We start from the raw sequence: 20,428 nt of genomic DNA, 5'->3' as shown, positions 1-20,428 counted from the left end.
AGATTCAGGCTGGACGTGAGGAGGAGGTTCTTCACCATGAGAGTGGTGAGACCCTGGAATGGGTTGTCCAGGGAGGTGGTTGAGGCCCCGTCCCTGGAGGTGTTTAAGCCCAGGCTGGACAAGGCTCTGGCCAGCCTGATCTAGTGTGGGGTGTCCCTGCCCATGGCAAGGGGGTTGGAACTAGATGATCTTTGTGGTCCCTTCCAACCCTGACTGATACTGTGATACTATGACAGGGAGGCCAAAGTGTTGCATATCATTTTTAATTCAACTGGGAAAAATCCATGTTCTTTTGGATGGTAGAAAAAAGCATTTCCTTCACAAGTGTGTGGAAACATCAACTCTGCAGCCCAGGCTCTACTGCTTCTAGCAGCTGAGGTGGTTTACAACATGAATCATTACTGTTAAAATGAGGTGAATAGCTGGGGAAGATTTAGAATATTTAGAATAAACCGGGTTGGAAGAGGCCTTCAAGATCATCGTGTCCAACCCATCAACCAATCCAACCCACCCAAACAGATGGGCACTTCTTGGAGGAAAGCATTTGATTTGAGTTGCCTGTCTCATGGTATACCGTCATCAGGTGAAAATCCACTGGAGTGAAGCAGAAACTCCTTCCATAGGCTAGTCAGGACCACTCCTCAGCTCCTTCTCTGGCAGCAGGTAACCAGGGACCCTGTCCTTCCTCAGTGCTTCTTCCACAAGCAGGATTCCTGGTGACCCACTGTTAAAAATCAGTGTAGGCAACATTGCAGTATAAAACCACTAGGCAATATTGGTGAGAGCATCCTGTTCTCATTAGAATTTGATTTCAATTCTAGATTAGATACTGAGGATGGTGGAATGAAAGAAAACATGATTTGTAAGACCACTGTTTGGTTATTTAGTTTTCTTACTGTTGCTCTGATCTTTTGCAGGGGGCGATGCAAGGCACAGTTCCTTACCTTGGGACCTTCCTCACTGATCTCATCATGCTTGACACAGCCCTTCAGGACTATGTTGAGGTAAAGTGGTATGATTATTTTTGAATCCTAAATAGCCTCCCTATCTTTCCAGCTCTGAGTGTGCCCATTCTTGTGTCTTCTACTGGATTCTCATGCAGCTCATAAAAACCTGTTGTCAAAAAAAAATAGAAAAGAAAACACCAAAAGGAAATGAAGGAATTTTATTTGCAACAAGAATCTTGTGTGACTTTGAGTGCAGTTATCTCACTGCCCAGGGTGGTGTTGGAATCCCCATCCCTGGAGGGGTTTCAAAGCTGTGTAGATGTGGTGCCGAGGGACATGGTTTAGTGGTGACCTGGCAGTGCTGGGTTAATGGTTGGACTTGATGATCTTAAAAGACTCTTCCAACCAAAGTGATTCTGTGATTTTGTGATTGGATCCTTTACTGATCCTTAGATCAGTAAAATACTGATCACTGAAGTACTTCAGTATTGACTCAAGTGATTCAAGACTTGGGTTTTTCCCTTTCTCTTTAAACTGAACAAGCAGAGGGAACCAATCTAGCACAGGAAGGGAAAAAGGATTGCAACAGTCTGGTGTTTCACAGAGACTGAGGATGGGGCCAATTTCCCAAGGTGTTTGTTTCAAAGGTTTTCAAACACCTTTGAAATGTGGCCCCATTCATGGAGACACTTGAGGAGCTGTGCTACAGGCACTCAGCCTTCTTTGTGCTGGTGTTTAGGATTGCACCCCTCTCTCTGGGCTGGCAGTAGCTGCTGGTTTCTTTGGCTGTCATTTGTTTTGCCAAACTGCACTAAAGTAGTAAGGTTGCTAGATGTCCATTCTCTTTTTGGCCGTTTCCCTTCTGTCCATGGGTTGTGTTCAGCTGGTATTCCTGAGGGTCAGTGGGAACGCTGCTGAACTCAAGCCCCACAGCACAGACAAAAGCCAAGCTTGTTTCTTGCATGCAAAATCCCACTAGCATTCTCCAGGCCTGATCTCAACACAGCTTTTATGAGCATTCTTGTACCAGGCTTTCCTTCTTGGGCAGATTGCCATGTAGGCCATGAGGACAGACATCCTTTGGGGACTCAGCTTTATGAGTGCTAGGGTTTATACCAGGTCTGGAAACAGGCATTTTTAGAAGGCCCTTGCTCAGGGCAGGTCTGTGCTTTACATTAGTCTTGCTGCTTCATCCTGTTTGTGATTACATTCAACTGAGCATATGCTCTTCTACTCTGATCCCTTCCCTTTCCTTCCAACAGGGTGGCCTGATAAACTTTGAGAAGAGGCGAAGGGTAAGTTGAATGTTCTGTGATGTCTTCTACAGTGTTCTCTTGCCAAGGACATGTGTCTCTGCATCTACAAACCCATTCATTTTAGTGCCAGTTTGTGAGGGAAAACTAGATCTCTGAAATGCTGCGAGGCTCTGCCAAACACCGCGGGGTGGCACAGCAAGAGAGCCTACTTCAGATGTGTGCAGCAGGGGAAGAGGAGCTGTGGGCCACTGAGTGGCTTTACCTCTGGGGCATGCTCATTCCTTCCTTTTGGTGTCCATGGGAATACATGACATGTGTGTCCTGTGTGTTGAATCAGACCTGGCAGCATGAGACCTTTGCTTTCCAGGAGATACAGTTCATTTGTTCCTCTGCTGCAGTAAACAATTTGTAGGTAAAAGGCTGCAGAGAACAAACTAGGTACACAGGACTTGAGAAATCAATGCTCTCAGTCTTCCCTTTCAGCCTGAGCCTTGTTGGTCAGAGATAAGTAATGCTGTGTAGGAGTAAAGGTACTAGGGTGACATCTGTCCAAGTGAAGTCATGCCAAATCTCCCTTCTGGGGTCTGAAAGCAGACTTGGATTTGGCTGTGACAGAGCTATTTCCTTCCCTTAGCTGTCTCCAGCTCTACAAACCAACCACTGCTTGCTCTAGCCTTGCATGTCTGACTGCATGACTCAGGATACCATTAATGCCATACAGGAGCTTCTCCATGGTCATCAGCCCAGCTTTGTACAAACCAGCACCAAAGCTGTCAAGCCAAGGATTGGTTCCATTCCTGAGTCAATAACCTGCTTTTAAGGGACTTGTAATTATTTCAGTGTTCTAGTCACCCATAGCTGGGGCAGCAGTTTATTTTCCTCTGGTGTAAGCATGAGTGCACAATGTGCAAAGCCAGGGAGGACCAGACTGATTTTGTGGCTGGCACCCCCCAGATTTTTACTTTTGCTTGCTGCCTGAGAACCACTTAAGAACAGAGCAGGATTTTTCTCTCAGAACTGGCCTGGCCAGCACAGTAGAGAATGGGTAGGGTCAGCAGAGGAGCTTAAAAACTTACTTATAACCCTTTGCTACCCTTGTTCCTGGAGGAACACCCAGCAGTGCTGCTTTCAGTGGGTTTGCACTGACATTACACTTCAGACAGTCCTTGGGACAAGCTCTGTGATGAAGCAGGTTTCCTTGTGTTTGTCTTCTAATTTGTGTGTGCCTGGTAAAATGCTCACATCTCAGTGCACAAAAAAGCCACGTGTCACTGTCTGACAAACTGGTTCTTGAAATAGACACTCGACTGAAACTGATACTGTGATACTGCGTGCTACTGTGAACTGCAGGTCAGACCCAGTTTGTCCTGGGTCTCTTGGGGCATATGGTTAGTATACAAATGAGTGAGTTTGCCTTTATCTTGTTTTCTAACTAGAATTCCTGTTTGCTTATTTGTTTTCTTTTAGGAATTTGAAGTCATTGCCCAAATTAAGCTGCTGCAATCCGCATGCAACAGCTATTGCTTGACACCAAACCAAAAATTCATCCAGTGGTTCAGGAGACAGGAGCGTTTAACTGAGGAGGAGAGGTGTGTTCTTAGTCCAGCTGGCAAGCCAGGCTTTTCCTACCCTGCTCCCACCCACAGGCACGTTAGGTCAGCCCTTGGCTATCCTCTTACAGGGACTTGTGTGCATTGCTGCTCAGGGGGAGTGGAAATACATCTGCCTCCTGCTAAACAGCTGGAGAAAACCTGTTGAGCGCTTGGGTCTGAGACTGGAAATCAGGCTTTTGACTTTGAAATGAGATAGTCTGTTGTGTCTGGGCTGTCCGTATGTGCAGACACAGCCTCAGAAGTCACTCCTAAGGGAAGATGCAGTCACTGAATGTTTGGCTGGTGGATGTGGGCAGCAGGTAGCCAAGGCAACACAGAGCTTGCTGAGTGCTCACCAGATCAATGTCTCCAGGGTGTTTGGGGTGGTTTTTACATCCTGGCTGATCTCTGTGCTACTAGATCCTCCCAAGACCATTTACTGACAGCGCTGTACGATCGTACTAGGTTTTGACTGCTACTCTGCTGCACTGATGTAAGCAGATATGTATTGCATTGTATTGACTAGTAGTAAAAAAGACAGCTTATCCAAGATTCACATGAAGTATTTGCTTGATTTTCTTGATCCAAAAAAGCACTGTTTTTGAAAACCATTATGAGAAAGTGAAACATCTCCTTCAGCACGGTAAAATGTAAAAGAGCTATAGTGATAGGATGAGAGGAAGTGGTCTCAGGTTGCAGCAGGGGAGGTTTAGGTTGCATATTAGAAGAAACTGTTTCACTGAAAAAGGTTCTCAAACACTGGAACAGGCTCCCCAGGGGGCAGTCGAGTCCCCATCCCTGGAGGTGTTCAAAGGATGCAGAGAGGTGGTGCTGAGGGCCATGGTTACCACCAGACTTGGTAGAGTTAGAGAACAGTTTGACTCAGTGATGTTAAGTGTCTTTTCCAAGTGAAACAACGATTCTGTGTTCTTCTTTGTGGGGCTGCAAGCTTCTGTGAAGTGGGAATCACTGAAGGTTTATTGAATTTCATGAATATTGCTACTTTGAGAGACAGAACTGAAAGTATTGCCTGTAGAAAACCTAACCTGGTGGCCTCTCTTTTGCAGTTTCAGCCTTTCACGGGAGATTGAAGCAGCTGCTGACATCAGCACCACACCACCCAAGCCTCGGAAGAGCGTGGTGAAGAGGCTCAGCCTGTGAGTGTGATGGGGCAAAGGGCTCGTGGTGTGTTAATGTCAACCTGAATAAAGCAGACAAACATCTGTAAAACCTGGCCAGGGTTCCAGGCTGCTGTGTGGCTTTCAGGAGACACCATCAGCTAGGAATATGTGCTGCTGTTTGGAGCTGTCCCTTTCTGTTGCTAGAAGGAGTCACAAGGGTCATTAGTGAGCTTAGAAACAAATGAGCCTTCCTAAGGTGTCAGGAAAAGGAACAAATGTAGTGATGGAGGATAAATTTGGTGTCTGTTGTGTCCTGACTTCCCTGAATGCAGCAGTAGAACATAACAAGTGAGGATACAGCCTGGCCTGTTAGTAGTCTAGTTTGCTCTACACATGCAAAAATTCCCGGCAGGGTTTTAAGATGAACATGAAGGTTAGCAAAAAGGCACTTGATAACAGAAGCAATCTACCTAATTGCCTTCAAGTCAGAGAAGGATGAAGAATGATGATGGCAACACAGTCCAGTCTAGTGTAATACCACAAAGATTCAAGCGGGAGGTGGGTGGAGATCGGGGCAGGCAGCTAAGCAGCTGCCGTTAGAGAACGTTCCACAGTCAGCTTGTTTGTACTGTGCAGTCTTTGTCTGAACAATCTTTCCATCTGCACCTTGAATGTACTTTGGAAATCAATAATGTGGAAAAGCCTGGCATAATTCGCCCTGGCAACCATGAGTGACACCTCTCTGAGCTGTTCTAGATCATCGCCTGTGTGCTGACATAGCACCTAGTGGGCCTGGGGTCTCTACTTCGTATGTCAGAGCAGTCTGTTTCCTTTGACACTCCTTTACCTTGACTTGACCTGCATTTAGAAATGAGTCTCAGGAGGACAAGTCTGTAATTTACACTTGCTGTGATCTCCTGCTGCACATCCCCATTCAGCCTCTTAAACTGGTACTCGTAGCACCTTCACTGAGCAAGGGAACAAATCTGCCTTCTGAAGACCTGTGGTGGTGTTTGGCCATCTAGTGCCTTTCATGCACTGTTTTGTTTACTCATAGTGATCAAGCAGGTCTTGAGCTGCCTCTTGGTCACAGGAACCAGGATGTAACTGCAGTGTGTGGGAGTCCCTAAAGAAGATCCAGCTGCCATCATCCCTCAAAGCTGCCCCTTGTGTTTGTAAACACATCAATTAAATTCAGATCAATAATATCCTAGCAAGTCAGTGTGAAAATTCTGCAGACCAAAGAGGATTGCTAGTGGGGCAGTAGCTCTGACTGTGGCTGTGCAGCTGGTGGGTAGCTAGGGCAAGAAGGCATTGTCCCCATTAGTGTGTAGCACCCCTATAAACAACACAGAGGAAATGAAAACAATAGGCCACTCCAGATAGGAAAGCAAAACAGTAGGTAGGGCTTTTGAACTGAGTGACAGCTTTACTGAGCCCAGCTCTGTTCTGCTTTCACTGAATGGCTTTTATGCTTTCTTTTCTACACCAGACTCTTAATGGGCTCCGAGGCACTTGCCCACAGCACGCCTGTCAAAGGCAAACCCAACTTCACACGTGGTGGGAGCTGTGGGGAGAGCACTGACTCGGCCAGCATATCCTCGTCTGAGCTCAATAACTCTGAAGCTGAAGAGGTAGGTCTGCAGCACTCCCAGGGGCACTCTTGGGAAGTGTCACAAAGAGACATGGCCTGGGCTTTGTTGCCTGTGGGAGACTGGCGATGCCACAGGTGGGCCTTAGACACTTGCTCAAGCCTGTTGCTTCTAGTAAAATGGAAAGGCTCTAGAAGTTAGTTTGTGAAAATGGAAGCAATCCAGTCAGGATTTTTGCATACTCCTTTCTCTGTTGTTGAGGTCCAAGGCAGACGGAAGTGCTCCTTCCCTGACACCGGGCTGTGTGGTGCGTGGCAGTGGTTCTGGTTTAGGTGAGGCTCTGGAGAAGCACGAGGTTAATTTTTCTTTCAGCCCCTCATACTGCTTGCTGAGAGGCAAGAGGCAGGCTAGTGGCATTCCTACCTTTGAGCCTTTGGGAAATGGGGTGAGGAGCCCAAGCATTGTGCTTGGCACATGGCAGCACAGGGACAAGAGGATTTCTGAATCCCTGCAAACAAAAGTAAATGAAACAGGAGGACTGAGTCAGCTGAAGAGGAGTAAAATCAACATCTGGTCATTTCCTCCTTGAATACCTCAGGTTTGATGAGTTACTCTGCTGTTGGCAGCCTGCTGCTGTGTCCCTCATGCTCAGTCAGCTGTAGCTGGAGAAGGAAGTCTCACTTGAGCAGATGTGTGCTCACCACAGAGAGCCCAGCTGCAGCAAAGCTGTGCCTGCTCTCTGGCAAAGGTGTTTCCTGGGTGGGAAAGCACATGTGCAGCTGTTTCTAATGCACCTGGAGAAGGCAGCACAGCTGCACTTGACCAAGTGGTGGTCAGAGCTCACCAGCCCTGCAGGTTTGACCTCCTATGAACTCCCTTGGTTGGTTTAATTCCTCTGGGGAAGTCGAGGCGTGGTGCTGTTGTACCCCCCCTGTACACCAGCACACACAGCCAGTGTCTTAGACAAGGCCACTGAACCAGCGGGCCAGGAAATCCTTCATCTTGCCAAAAAGGCAAAGCCCTACACACTAGCAGCTGGTACATCCCACAGCAAGTGTTCATACTGAGAGCAACTGGGCCAGGCATCTGCTGTTACCTTACAGAGAGATGAACTGCTTGGGCAGGACACCAGCAGAAGGCATTTGGCAGGGGTTCCACAGTGATGTCTTGCCTACAGACTCTTCTGTTTTTAAGTTACAAGTTGCATCAGAGGAGGTTTAGGTTGGACAAGAGGACCAATTTCTTCCCCAAAAGGGTTGTCAAGCCCTGGAACAGCCTGCCCAGGGCAGTGGTGGAGTCCCCATTCTTGGAGGGGTGTGTAGATGGAGAGCTGTGTAAATGTGGTGCTGAGGGACATGGTTTAGTGCAGACCTGGCAGTGCTGGGTTAACGGTTGGACTCGTTGATCTTAAAGGTCTCTTTCAACCAAAAGGCTTCTGTGATTCTAAAGAACATTCAAAGAGCAGTGGCAGACAAGGAGCCATGTGTTTTTCACTCGTGTAAAGGCACTGGCCTGGAGCAGGAGCAGCGATTCCTCGGCTGGTTGCCCACAAGCTGATTCTGTACTATCTGCTGCCACCTCCTGGTCTTCTCTTACTAAAGAGGAAAGAGCGAGCATGTCCAGCACACCCACTTGGAAATAGGTTTCCTTTACAATGGTGAAATTAATCAAGGGAAGGTCATTTTTGGAGACATGGAATACCAAGGCCAGGCTGCTGGAGAGAATGCAGGTGGCTGAGGTTTTGTATGTGCCTTTTGCTTTCCCGGCTTCTTCCCCAGAAGGACAGACTTGCACAATGGCTCACAGCGCTTTTCTTTCTGTTGTTTAGCTCGTTGAATCTTCTGGCCCCACGGACTCCTGCGACCCCTCCCACTCCTGCGACCCCTCCCACTCCTGCGACCTCTCCCCCTCCTACCATCCCTCCCCCTCCTGCGACCCTTCCCCCTCTGGTGACCCCTCCCCCTCCTGCGACCCTTCCATCTCCGGCGACCCCTTCAGTTCCTCTCCACATCCCGAAGAAAAGAGCCCTGTCCCTGTGAAAAGAAGTACCCCCAAAGCCCCTCTTTACAACCATCAAGGAGAAGACAGCTGCATTATCAGGGTCAGCGTAGAAGAGGGCAATGGAAATATGTACAAGAGCATCCTGGTGAGTGGTGTGGAACAGCACAATTGTTTTTGTGCTGGTGGTGTCAGCTAGGCTGCCTTAAAATGGTGCTTTTAGTCGTGAGAACACTGGGCCAACCCACCAAACCTGGCAAAGTGACAATGCCACAATTCAAACCAGGCGCAGCATGGGATGAAGGAGAGGTTGATCAGGTTGCCCGGGATCACAATGTCCAGGTGGGTTTGGAATCTCTGCAGAGAAGGAGAGTCTACAACCTCTGGGCAGCCTGCTCTAGGGCTCCAGCATCCTCACAGCAAAGTTTTCCCTCTGGTTCAGATGGAACCACCTGGGTCCCCATTTGTACCATTTGCTTCTTGTCCTGTCCCTGGGTACCACTGAAAAGAGTCTGGCTCCATCCTCTTGCTCCCTGCCCTTTAGCTATTGATCAGATCCCCTCTCAGGCTGCTCTTCTCCAGGCTAATCAGCCCCTAGGCACAGTATTGCAGCTGTGGGTTCACTAGGGCTAAGTGAGGAGAAGGCGAACCTCCCTCACTATGCTGCTGGCCACACTCTTAATGCAGCCCAGGAGGTCACTGGCCGCCTTCACCAACTCACACTGAACTTGTCCACTGGCACTCCCTGGTCTTTCTCCCCTGAGCTGCTTTCCAGCAGGCCCACCCCTCACTTGTACAGGTGCAGAGCATTGTTCCTTCCCAGATGCAGGACTCTACCTTTGCCCTTCTTGAACTGATGAGGTTGAAATTCCAAAGAGCTGTTCCCCAGGGCCTGACACCTGTGACTTCTGGCAAGGCAAAGCCTCCTTTTGAGTGCAACTCTCTCTTTGCAGATAACAAACCAAGAGAAAACTCAGGCAGTCGTGCAGAAAGCAATGTGTAAACATAACCTGGAGGCTGAGGCACCTGAGAATTATGAGCTTGTCCAGATCATCTCTGAGGACAAAGGTAGGGAAGCAGCTCGAGGGATCTGGTGGCTGCCTTTCAAGTACTTCAAGGGTCCTGTAGGAAAAACGGGAATTCCCTCCTGGCTTTCCTTCTAACGCCTGCTGTGGCCTCTCTTGTTGCAGAGCTCGCGATGCCAGCCAAGGGGAACGTGTTCTATGCCATGAACAGCCAGGCTCTAAGTTACAACTTCGTTCTTCGTAAAAAGCCACCAGTCCCTGGCCAGGAAAAAAGGAAGGGGCTCTCCAACCTGCGACTCCACATGAGAGCCACAAGGGCATCGTGGAATCTGTAGGACTCACCATTGGAAAGAAAATGGAAACTAATTTAAGTTAACTCTTGGCTGCAAGAACTCCACCTTCACTACCATGCAGTATTACAGCAGATGAATGCATTCCACTCTGTAAATAGTTGAGGCTGAAATGCCATGTGAACATTGGGTAGAGCTACAGCAAGAGCCTCTCCTGCCTGGTAGCCAGATCTGAATGGACAAGTCATGGCTCGACAGGAGAGTACAGGCTGGGATTGTTTTTTTGGTGTAGCTGTTTGTTTGTCGGGTTTTTTTGCACATCAGGACTGAGACTTTTGTCTTAAATGCCACACAAGCCAACTATTTTTGTGAGAAAACATTTGCCTTTGTGCCAGTATTACCCAGAAGAAGAATGTCTAGATTTATTTTTATATAACTGGAGAAGAAAAGTCTCGATCCCATTCCGCTTGAACCAAGGAGCACCGGTTTGCAGAAGGTGTGGGTGAGCTGAGGGCCACCAGCAGCTTTTGCCTCCAGGAGGCGTTTGCAGTCACAAAAGAGGCAGGATGGGTACGGCCTCGTCGCTGAAGGACCTGTGAGTCTGTGCACTGTGTTCAACACAGCTGGCAAACTTCTTTTTGCACTTGTTCCACACCAGAACACTGACCCTGTTTTGGAATTGTTCTTTCTCCAAAGACCTTTCAAAGAATGGACTGCGCTTGCTTTTGGATGAATGTCATGGTTTGCTCCAGGACCAGGCAAACACCACGCCTGTGGATTTAGGTCTTGCCTAAATGCCACTGCAAGGTAGTTTGCCTTTTCCTTTGCTAACCCCTGAACAGAAACCAGTGCCTTTTGCATGTGCTCCACAATGACTGATGTTCCTCTGCAATGACTGATGTTCCTCTTTGTAACGTGCAATAACTTGGAGAGAGCAGAACTTTTAAATCACATCTTCATTCCTGAAGGGCAACTTGATCACCTTTTGTTTTAGAAGTGTGTATTGAGCAGAGAGAGAGTGTCAGGTTTTACCTGTCACCACCCCCACCCCACCCCCACCAGAGAGGTTTTATATACACAATCTACAGACACTTCTCTTGCTCTTTACCTGAATCAGTTCCTGACATGGTACATCTTTCAGCTGGAATGAAGAATCCAGCTGGAAGAAACAATTTAATGATCTCTTCTCTGAGAAACTTTCAAGAACAGATTTATGGAGTCTCTTTTCCCTCAACACAGACGTCACTGGACAGGACAGTTACAGGACGTGTTTTTAAAAGCCATAACTAGACATTGGATTGTAAGCAGCCCTTACTGGACTGGCTGCCTTTGGAAGATAGTAGGATTACACAAACTAAGAAATGTTAGGGTTTAATTAAAAGAAGAGACCTTGGTATTAGCTAAAATAAGATGCATTGGGTTATTTAAAAGAATAGACACTAGAGGGTTAGCTAAAACAAGCCCCAAAACTTTCTCTCCTCTGAGTTGTGTAGCACTAATTCTCAGAACTGGACACAGCTTACACTGCCCATCAGTGACAACCTGACACTGGAGCCAGTGTTGGGCTGCACTGCCTTTTACACTACCTGAAGATCACCTTTACAGCAGTACCATGCAGGTCCTAATCTGAACACTTCAAGAACTCCCATCTTGGTGTCTGTGAGAGGGTGAAGATGGTGAATTTGTAACTGAGCCTTAGCCTTAAGGCAAGATTCTGGAGGTGTGACAGCCTTCTCTTCCTTTCAGTGTAAGCATGCATTGATACCTGTCCAGTGCCTGTTGTTAAGTGGAACATTGCTCACTCGGAGGGTATATGTCTGTGTTAAGGGGAATGTTCTTAATTGCTTACTTGTAATCTTTATATACTTGTTCTATAAACCTTTTTCCATCAGTATTTGTCTGGTGTGAAGCTGTTCTTAGAAGATTACTGCATGGCCCTTGGGTTGGGTTTTTTTCCACCTTGCACATCTTCACTTCCCTCAGCCCCTTTCTTCAGCCCCCCCAGTTTTACTGGTTTAAAACTGTGCTCAGCTTGTTCCAGCTCCCACAACTCCCATTTCCTGCCACCCACAGCACCTGACACCACGGTTTGCCTGTGTTCAGATGCAACACTTCAGCTCCGGTCTTCCTTCAGCATTTTCACTCTCCGCCATCATGTGCAGTGATGCTGTCAGTGTTACTGTCATGCTGCTTTTCTTGGCAGGCTAAAAGTGTCTATGAGGACAGATGCTTCTTTCTTCAGCAGTGGGGCTGGAAAAGAAAAGCAGCCTCTCACCAGCACTACCCAGTGAGGGTGGTGAGGCACTGGCCCAGGTTGCCCAGAGAGGTGGTAGATGCAGCATCCCAGGTCAGGTTGATGCCTGAGTATATACTGGGGTGACTTTTGCTTTGCTGATGTTTCTCTTTAGCTCTCAGCAAGCCCACTGCACTCCTGCAGCATGCAGCTGGACCCTGCACAGCTTACAATGAGCTGCTGCCACTGCTAGAATCAGTCAGCAGGGACCTCTGCAACTAGAGCAGGTTGCTCAGAGCCCCAGACAACCTCACCTGGCATGGTTCCAGGGATGGCACATCTACCACCTCTCTGGGTAACCTGGACCACTATCTCACCACTCTGTGTCAAAAGCTTCTATCTAATCTGAACTTCCTTATTTTTGTTTAAAGCCAGCCCTTGTCCTGTCACAACAGGCCCTGCTAAAATGTCTGTGATAAAGAGTCTTCCTGATCTGTAAGTACTGGAAAGCTTAATAAATATAATAAAAAAATCCTCAGCCTCTCCCAGCATCCAACCCAGTTCCTCTGACAATACCATCTGGCTCAGCCAGAGCTTTCCTGACACAGGTGAGTTACTCCCTTGGCTGGGGAAAAGAGGTCTCTCCTGCAGCTACAGCGATGGGTCTTTCACCCATGCAGTGCAATCAATGAGATTTTAAAGTGGAGAAGCAGCCACAATGTTAGATCTGAGAACCCACACCAGGCCAGAGGAACTCACCCAACCCAGTGCTGCCTCATCCCTGCTGTTCAGATGCACAGTAGTGGGATTGGAAAGCTGCCTGGGTGCCACGCCAAGCTGAGACACTGCTCCTCTAGTTCCCCCTTTCCACCACAGCTCCAACAGCTACCCAGCCCTCAGACAGCACTACCAAAGACCTAGAGAAACAGCTGTGCTGCAAGATCAGACTCGAGCCCAAGGGAAACATTTACATGACAGAATGACTTGGTACCATGGTTCTCACAACCCAGTGACACCTGGCAAGATGCTGGGTGCTCACCAGTTCACAGATGTGCTGCTGAAGGCCACACCAAGCTTCTTACCAACATCTCTCAGATGATCGTGCTCAGCAATACTTCAACCAGATCAGACTTGCCCCTTGTACAGTGAAACCTGAGGAGGAAAGAGAGGGTTTGTCAGAGAGGAATGACCCAGGTTGAGCATGGTGGCCTGTTCCCCATACCATGTTGCACAGGCCACCTGCTGAGCCTGGACAGCAGAAAGAGATGCTTCCAGGCAGTAGCGGTGTAACAGGCACACACATAGAGCCAGTGACTCCATGGAAAAGGGACAGAGCTGAGACTCTTATAGTTGCCCTTCCCCAGGCAGGGCTATTGCCACCCAATGAAGAACACACACAGCTGCAGAGCTTGCACCAGGTTCTATGTATTATCAGACCAGCTGACAGGTAGTAACAGGGCTTCTTCGGCAGAAAGCACAACTTTGGTCAGGAATTATGAAAGACACACAACAACATTCTGAAAAAACAAACCCAGCCACACTTACTGAGTCACAGAATCACACAGACCTGCCAGCAGGTGAGGCTCCAGACTGCAGCTCCAGGAGGACATCCTCCTGGACCACCAGCAGACTGTAGCTTGAGGTCTGTGCTAGCCACCCTAAGCAGTGCAGTCCATGATCACCTGGCCTCTTAGAAAAGTTTTTCCAGAGCAAAATAAACCCCATAGAGTGCTGGCATATTATCCAGCTGCAAGTACACCAGAACTCACCCCAAAATAATAATAAAAACTTCTAAAAAAATTAAAAAGAGAGAGAAATTTGTTCCTCACATGAAAAAATATCCAGGCAAGTTGCCTTTCTGTCCTGTAATGCACATTGCTATCAAGGCTGTCACGAACAGCACAGCTGACAAGGGTAACTGCAGTTAACACTGCTGTGGGTTGTTTTGTTCTGACAAGGAGAGTGTCAAGCAGTTCATAACCAAATCTTTTAGGTTTGAAGTTCCTAGAAGTCCTGCACTTGGGTTTATGGCCTAATTGAACAGGCCTGCAAACAGGCTGCCAGGCTTTGTTTTCTTCAAGGAGTAGGTTGAGGCAGGGGGTGAAGCAGGGACGTGACACAGACTAACTCTGCCTGCGTTCCCTTCAGGCAGCGCAGAGATGAACAAAACCAGCAAACTCCACCTTCTCTGCCAGCTTCCATGACTTTAGCCATGCCAAGACATCAGTTCTGGACTGGGAGCCTTGTTTAGGTGGGATCTAGAAAGCTTTGAAATCTGTGGAGGGAAACTATAGAAGCGTGATGAGGGAGAAGACGCAGTAGAGGAGCACTGCTCCAGTGCATGGAAGAGCTTTGGAAACATCCTGATTCTGACAGGGATCCCTTTGAGAAATAAAGCCAAGTGACCCAATCTCAGTTGTACCCTGTGACTAGGGTTACAGAAGCCTACAAACCTACAAGGAGCAACAGCTAGCAGCCCAGTTACAGCTACCCAGGAAGGTATTAACACTTGTACACCTCTATATATTAATCTTTATAAATACAGTATTCTACAGCAGCAACTGTAGAAAGACGTCATTCAAGGCTGGCTTTTCACAAAAGCCTGTGAGGGCTTTTGTTTAGATCTCTCTCTGTTCAGATCTCTGCCTTTTTTCTGCCAGTCTGCAGCACTTGTCCTTTTTCCTCCTTCATCTCCCACCCCGTCCTATGGGGCTCAGTTCATTGCCAGGTCCAACCGCAGCACTTTGCCATTTGAAGCAGTGGGAAGGAGACCACATGAAGAGCTGCTCTACAACTTTCAAGGGTGAAAAGCTAAAGTGTGAGGCAGGTTCATCTGTCAGCAGAGTCCTGGGGAAGCAGGCAGTCATAGCTCATCCCTGGAGGATGGTGTGTTGAGGGATGACTGAGAAGGCAGAGCATCCTTGTTCTGGGCGTCGCTGTGGATCTTGCCCTGCTGCCGGGACTTCCAGGAGTGTGTTCTGTCCCAGTCTGTGGACACAGTCTCGTTGTCCCAGATGGTAGAGGTCTCTGTGTCACTGAGGTAGCCTGGCTGCCCTGTGTAGTGGGTGGGGTAAACAAGCAGGGGTTCTGCTGAAAAGGCTTTCAAGTCTCTGGACTCGTAGTACTCCATGTACTTCGTTCTAAAGAGGAGAAAAGAGTCACCAGTAACAGAGTGAGGGTTCACCAGTGCCACTGCTTATAGCTGTAAGACAGAAGCTAATCCACTGAGAAAACAGGTCTCAGGGAGTTGCTGGGGTGGAGTCTGACTCTATACAGCCTTACAACCACACACAACCTATACAACCAAAGCCTCTTACCAGAGAGCCAAGTGTCTCAGAACCAGCTCTGGAACTAAACAAACCAACCTAAGCAAACAAGCCCTGCACCAGGCAGGGACCACAATTCTTCTGCAGCAGATCTGCCACCTTCTCTGATCTGTGTCAGGAGCTCTGCTGCAGACAACAAAAAAATGCACTGAGGAGCAGCACAAGCCCTGCCCTCCACCAGCCAGCCTACAGAAGTAAGACACACCAACATGATCTGCCTTAAGATCACTCAGCAAGACCCACCTCAGGCCAACTTGAGCAACAAAGGCAACCTACTTACACAGGGTGCTTGTTGTACATGACTGGCAGAAATTCATCTACAGGCAACATCTTGCTGAAAGGCTCAGCTCTGATGAGTTTCTGAGCCCCTTGGAATGAGATGGCATAGCCCAGGGTCCAGTAGGAGTAATCAGCTTCCACCAGGTTCATGACATTGGGAACAGCTTTCTCAGGCTCCTGCACCTGCATCCTTTTCCGGCCAATGTAGCTTAAAGGGTGAAAAGAGCAAGGAGGTTGGAACCAAAGTGAATCTGCAGCAGTTAGAACCACACAAACTGCTCCTGCCAATGCCCTTGCAAAGAGTCAATTCAAGAAGTAATTCTTGACCAGGCTCACCGATTTCTGGCCTTCACCACTCCCAGACATCCAAGTCTTAACCCCAAGTGACACAGCTCTGAAAGGCTTCATAAGGGAGCTAAGATAACATGGTCCAAGCCTCAGGACTGAGTGTGTCAGGTGGTCTGTCACAGCACCATTTCAACAGCTACTGCTGATATCAGCCAACAGCACACAGAAAGGGCAGGAATGGTACACAACGGAGATTCCAGCATCAGCCTGCCCCAGCAGGCAGATCCCTCTCAATGGGAAGAGCCACCAAGAAGTCTCTGCCACTATGCCCTGCACTCCAACATTAACCTGCACCTCTATCATGACACAGCAGGTGCTGCAGACCTCCCCTAATGCACAGGAGTTCCCTGATGGCTGAGTGCCAGTTACTTACATAAGCTCCCAGTCTAGCTGGGCTTGTTCAATATCATCCATCAGCTTCATGAGCTTCCTTTTAAACTGGTGCTCGAAGCGCACATCGTCCTCAATAACGAGTGTCTTCTCCAGTTCTCTGTTCACCACCTGAAACAAGAGGGGTCAGAACTGATCACAGCAGCCCTGAAATGGTTGGGGGTCATATCCTGACCTGGCACTGCCTCCTAGACCATGAAGGGAGGGCAGAGAACAGCTCTCAGATTTACAGTGCAGCTGGGAGAGACTACAAAAGCCAATGAGAATAGGCCCAAAAATGTCCTGTGGCTGAGCATCTGCAACCTACAAAAGCCTCCCATCTGATGTGGCACCACCTAGAGCCCATGAACCACCAGCTAGCATAACCACAGCAACCATGTCCTCAGAGGAAGGTTCGGCAGCTTTTGACATCAAAGCTGCTGTTCAGAAAAGCTTCTTTGTTGGAAGAGAGTGTTCCTGGAGTCTGGGAAGGAAGACAATCCAAAGTCTGGCCCTGATGACCTGGAGAACATACATACAAAGGTATGTACAAAGGACTTGAGCCCCTGGGCAACCTGATCTAGTTGGGAGAAGTCTCTGCTCTAGTTGGGAGAAGTCTCGGCAGGTGGGCTGGACAAGAGGACCTCTGAGGGTCCCTTCCAACCCACAGCATCACAGTATCACTAAGGTTGGAAGAGACCTCAAGGATCATCGAGTCCAACCTATCAACACAGACCTCATGACTAGACCATGGCACCAAGTGCCACGTCCAATCTTCTCTTGAACACCTCCAGGGACGGTGACTCTACCACCTCCCTGGGCAGCACATTCCAATGATGAACGACTCGCTCGATGAAGAACTTCCTCCTCACCTCGAGTCTAAACCTCCCCTGGTGCAGCTTGGGACTGTGTCCCCCAATGCATTCTGTGATTCTAAAAATCACTCACAACTGTGTGAATGGAAAACAGAGATAAGAAAGCTCAAGAAAACTCCTGTGTGTGATCCCCTACAAAGTAAGTCATCCATCCATCCTAGAATCCTGCATTGTATGGGATGCTCTGCCCCAGCACTGGCTGCAAACCTTCTGCCCATGGCACTGTCCTGCAGGAACCCCAGATCACCCAACTCACTCCTTACCTCCTTCCAGATGTAATAGTGACTAAGGAAGCAGCCAATCTCTCCCCTGGTTAGTGGCCTGGAGGAGTAGGGGTCCTGGTAGCCTGGGAGCATATCGATGCTGAGAGCCTTGAGCTGGCTTGTGTTTAGTGTTCTGAGAAACAAAGAGTATCTGTCACCATTTTGTTCCAAAGTAAATTCAAGTCAGACACAGACACAACAGGGAAATAATGCTGATGTCCAGAGAAAAGCCATATCTTGAGAAATTCCTCCACTTGTTTAGCTCCAGTACCTGAAGAGGCCAAAAAAAAGAGCTGGGAAGAGACCTTTTATAAGGACTTGCAGTGCCAGAATGAGAGGAAATGGATTGAAGCTTGAAGAGGGCACATTTAGACTGGAGATTAGGAAGAAATTCTTTACAGTGGGGGTGGTGAGACACTGGGAAAGGTTGTTCAGGGAGCTTGTGGATGCCCCCTCCCTGGAGATGTTCAAGGCCAGGCTGGATGAGCCCTTGAGCAATCTGGTCTAGTGGAAGGTGTCCCTGCCTATGGCAGGGGGGTTGGAACTGGATGATCTTTAAGGTCCCTTCCCTTCTTGTAGAGCTGTCAACTTGTCAGGTGCTTGGCTGAGATGGTTTTCCTGAGAGGTCTCAATAGGGAGTCAAGTCTCAAAAGACCATCACATGGCATGTGGTGTCCTGTCTGCTTGACACCTTTCTGCAAACCCAGACCCTAAATTTCTGCCTTGATTCCTCACTGTGAAAAGGTCTTAACTTGGAAAGGGCTGTGTCAGGGTTACCACTGTGGCACCACAGCTCTGTAGCACCAGGATGGATCTCCCAGCAGATGTTTGCTCTCAAACATTTTCACTGCTGACTCCTCCACAGAATCAGTTTGATTTTAGCCTGGTTTTCCTCTTGGTCTGAACCGCACTGCTCTGGTTCCTGTCCCAAACACACTGTTAGGTAAAGAGAAGTGTGTTCACCTCTCCCCTCAGCCCACCCTTGCCCATCAGAAGGGAAGTCCAAGGAGATGGTGTTAAGCAGCTACACACAAACCACTCTGCAAGCCCCAGGGACCCCAGCTGAAACTCACTTTCCATCCACAGCCTCCACTATCTTGACTGCAATCTCCTGCTCATAGAGCGTCCGCAGCATCCGATCCCGCCTGTCTTTCCGGCGCTTCAGGTTGATCATGAAGATCTGGGTAAAAGACAAAGACACCAGGCTTGGAAGTGGAGAAGAGGAGGGAGTTCTGCTCCGCTCTTCTCCAGCACCCTCCCTGGAAAAGCAGATCTGATGAAAACACTTGGGTGTGATTTCATTTCAGGTTGCTTAGAACTTGTCCAAAACCTGGGGCTGGTTGTGAGTTGAACACTTAGAGGCCTGCTCTCTAAACAACTACTTTTTGTGAATGTTCTGAGGGAAAACTTCCTATTCAAGGATGAACAAAGGTGAGAGCAGACCAGTCACAGCCAAGCCTATACTTTCCAAAGTTAAAGGATGCTTTCATCTCTATTAAACACAGAGTAACATGGCTACCTCCAGCCTCAGTCCCAGAGGAACACTGACCCACATGCTTCCCCACAACGCCACCACTGCCTGTATTTAGGACTATCAGTGGGGTCACCATCCAAGTACAAGGACACAGCAAAGAGAGGATTTCTGTAATTCAGGCACTGAAAATCCACTGATGCCCCTGCCAGAGCAGAGCACCAAGACCAGATGCAGAGCTGTCCAGGCAGGGCTCCATCCAAGCCTTGAGGAGACAGAGGAGGGCAGAGGATTGAAGGCCTGCAGAACATCAGGGCTATTTTGCAGTCCCAGCCAGCCAAGTACAAGTGCAGCCTTGTAGCCTGTGGAGCAAAACCTCATCCCAGTAAGAAGCAGGTCAAATTCCAGCTCAGTACAAATGAAAAAATAATAAATTGGATAAATAAAGCACAGCCACAGAGCACAACATGGAAAAACCCTGCACCAGCTGTGTCCTAAGCACAGAGGCTCAAACACCCGTAGCCAAATCAGGTTCAGGCTTTCCAAGCCATGAAAACAGATGTAGCAGAATAGGCCACGAGAACAAAGGCTGCCCTGATCACCACAGCTGCCTCGGTCACGGTGCCACTGCCACCCCAGCAGCTGCACACCCAGGCCTTGCTGGCTCTGTGAACAACACTGGTTAATTAAAGCACAGCAGATCATCCTCCAGCCCTCTCCCTCTCTCCACAGCATGAGGCAGAGTTGGGATAGGAATTTCTGCATTCCTGGGGCTCTAGGAACGTCAGTGACCATCTTTCTAGTTCACTTTTACTTAAAGCTGTAGCAGGAAGATGTGAGCACCAAGCACAACAGAGGGAGAGCTGCCTCAGTAAGGAGACATAGTGCATGGTGTTTATCACTTCTGGAATTACCCAGGTTGAGAGAAAACCCAGCTGAGAGCCTGGAGGCCCAGCTGCTCTGGGCTCTCCAGTGTCTCTCAGCTGAGATAAATTGTTCCCTTCTGGCACTGGAAAGCAGAAGAGGTTTCTCACAGACTGGGATGACTGACAAGAAGAATGAGTACAAGAACTGGGGAGCCTCACTTCTGCCACGTCCTCCTGTCTGGGTTAAAACATAGAATCAGTTTGGTTGGAGAAGACCTTCAAGATCACTGAGTCCAACTGTTAACCCAGTGCTGCAAGGTCACCACTAAACCATGTCCCCCAGCAACACAGCTACATAGCTGTAAAATCCTTCAGGGTTGGTGACTCCACCATTTCCCTGGGCAGCCTGTTCCAGGCCTTGACAACCCTTTGGAAGAAAAAAATCATTCCTAATCTCCAAACCAAACCTCCTCTAGCACAACTTAAGGCAGTTTCATCCTAACACTTGTTACAAAGGACAAGAGACCGACACTCACCTTGCTCCACCTTCCTTTCAGGGAGCTGTAGAGAGTGTGAA

At 48.5% G+C, this 20,428-nt stretch overlaps 2 protein-coding genes across 6 annotated transcripts in view; one reads left to right on the top strand and one right to left on the bottom strand.

The window, feature by feature from the left end:
• Window positions 1-11,712, top strand: part of RGL1 (ral guanine nucleotide dissociation stimulator like 1) — a 77,271-nt gene extending 65,559 nt beyond the window's left edge. Inside the window, exons 11-18 of one of the 2 annotated variants that reach the window (XM_068141334.1) lie at window positions 918-1,004; window positions 2,210-2,242; window positions 3,671-3,792; window positions 4,863-4,952; window positions 6,409-6,550; window positions 8,337-8,654; window positions 9,460-9,574; window positions 9,697-11,712. In XM_068141334.1, the coding sequence (XP_067997435.1) occupies window positions 918-1,004; window positions 2,210-2,242; window positions 3,671-3,792; window positions 4,863-4,952; window positions 6,409-6,550; window positions 8,337-8,654; window positions 9,460-9,574; window positions 9,697-9,866 (1,077 nt within the window). In that variant the 3' untranslated portion in view covers window positions 9,867-11,712. Of the gene's footprint in view, window positions 1-917; window positions 1,005-2,209; window positions 2,243-3,670; window positions 3,859-4,862; window positions 4,953-6,408; window positions 6,551-8,336; window positions 8,655-9,459; window positions 9,575-9,696 lie in introns of both variants that reach the window. The other variant, XM_068141333.1, reaches the window with a different exon arrangement.
• COLGALT2 (collagen beta(1-O)galactosyltransferase 2) overlaps window positions 377-20,428 on the bottom strand; it is a 70,944-nt gene continuing 50,892 nt past the window's right edge. The window contains exons 8-15 of one of the 4 annotated variants that reach the window (XR_010987696.1): window positions 18,588-18,694; window positions 17,515-17,647; window positions 16,381-16,508; window positions 15,661-15,867; window positions 13,884-15,194; window positions 13,094-13,206; window positions 945-1,113; window positions 377-724 (exon numbers count right to left, since the gene is read on the bottom strand). Coding sequence is in view for 1 of the 4 variants with exons in the window: in XM_068141335.1 (XP_067997436.1) it covers window positions 14,918-15,194; window positions 15,661-15,867; window positions 16,381-16,508; window positions 17,515-17,647; window positions 18,588-18,694 (852 nt within the window). In the remaining 3 variants the exon portion in view is untranslated. Of the gene's footprint in view, window positions 725-944; window positions 1,114-11,792; window positions 12,072-13,093; window positions 13,207-13,463; window positions 15,195-15,660; window positions 15,868-16,380; window positions 16,509-17,514; window positions 17,648-18,587; window positions 18,695-20,428 lie in introns of those variants that run through there. The other 3 variants (XR_010987695.1, XR_010987697.1, XM_068141335.1) reach the window with 3 other exon arrangements.

The sequence above is a fragment of the Melanerpes formicivorus genome, unplaced genomic scaffold (genome assembly GCF_026170545.1).
Source record: "Melanerpes formicivorus ecotype bairdi unplaced genomic scaffold, bMelFor1.0.p_v2 SCAF_7, whole genome shotgun sequence".
NCBI classification, from domain to species: domain Eukaryota; kingdom Metazoa; phylum Chordata; class Aves; order Piciformes; family Picidae; genus Melanerpes; species Melanerpes formicivorus.
Note: the sequence above shows the minus strand (reverse complement) of the source record. Positions and strands in the feature narration are given on the sequence as shown.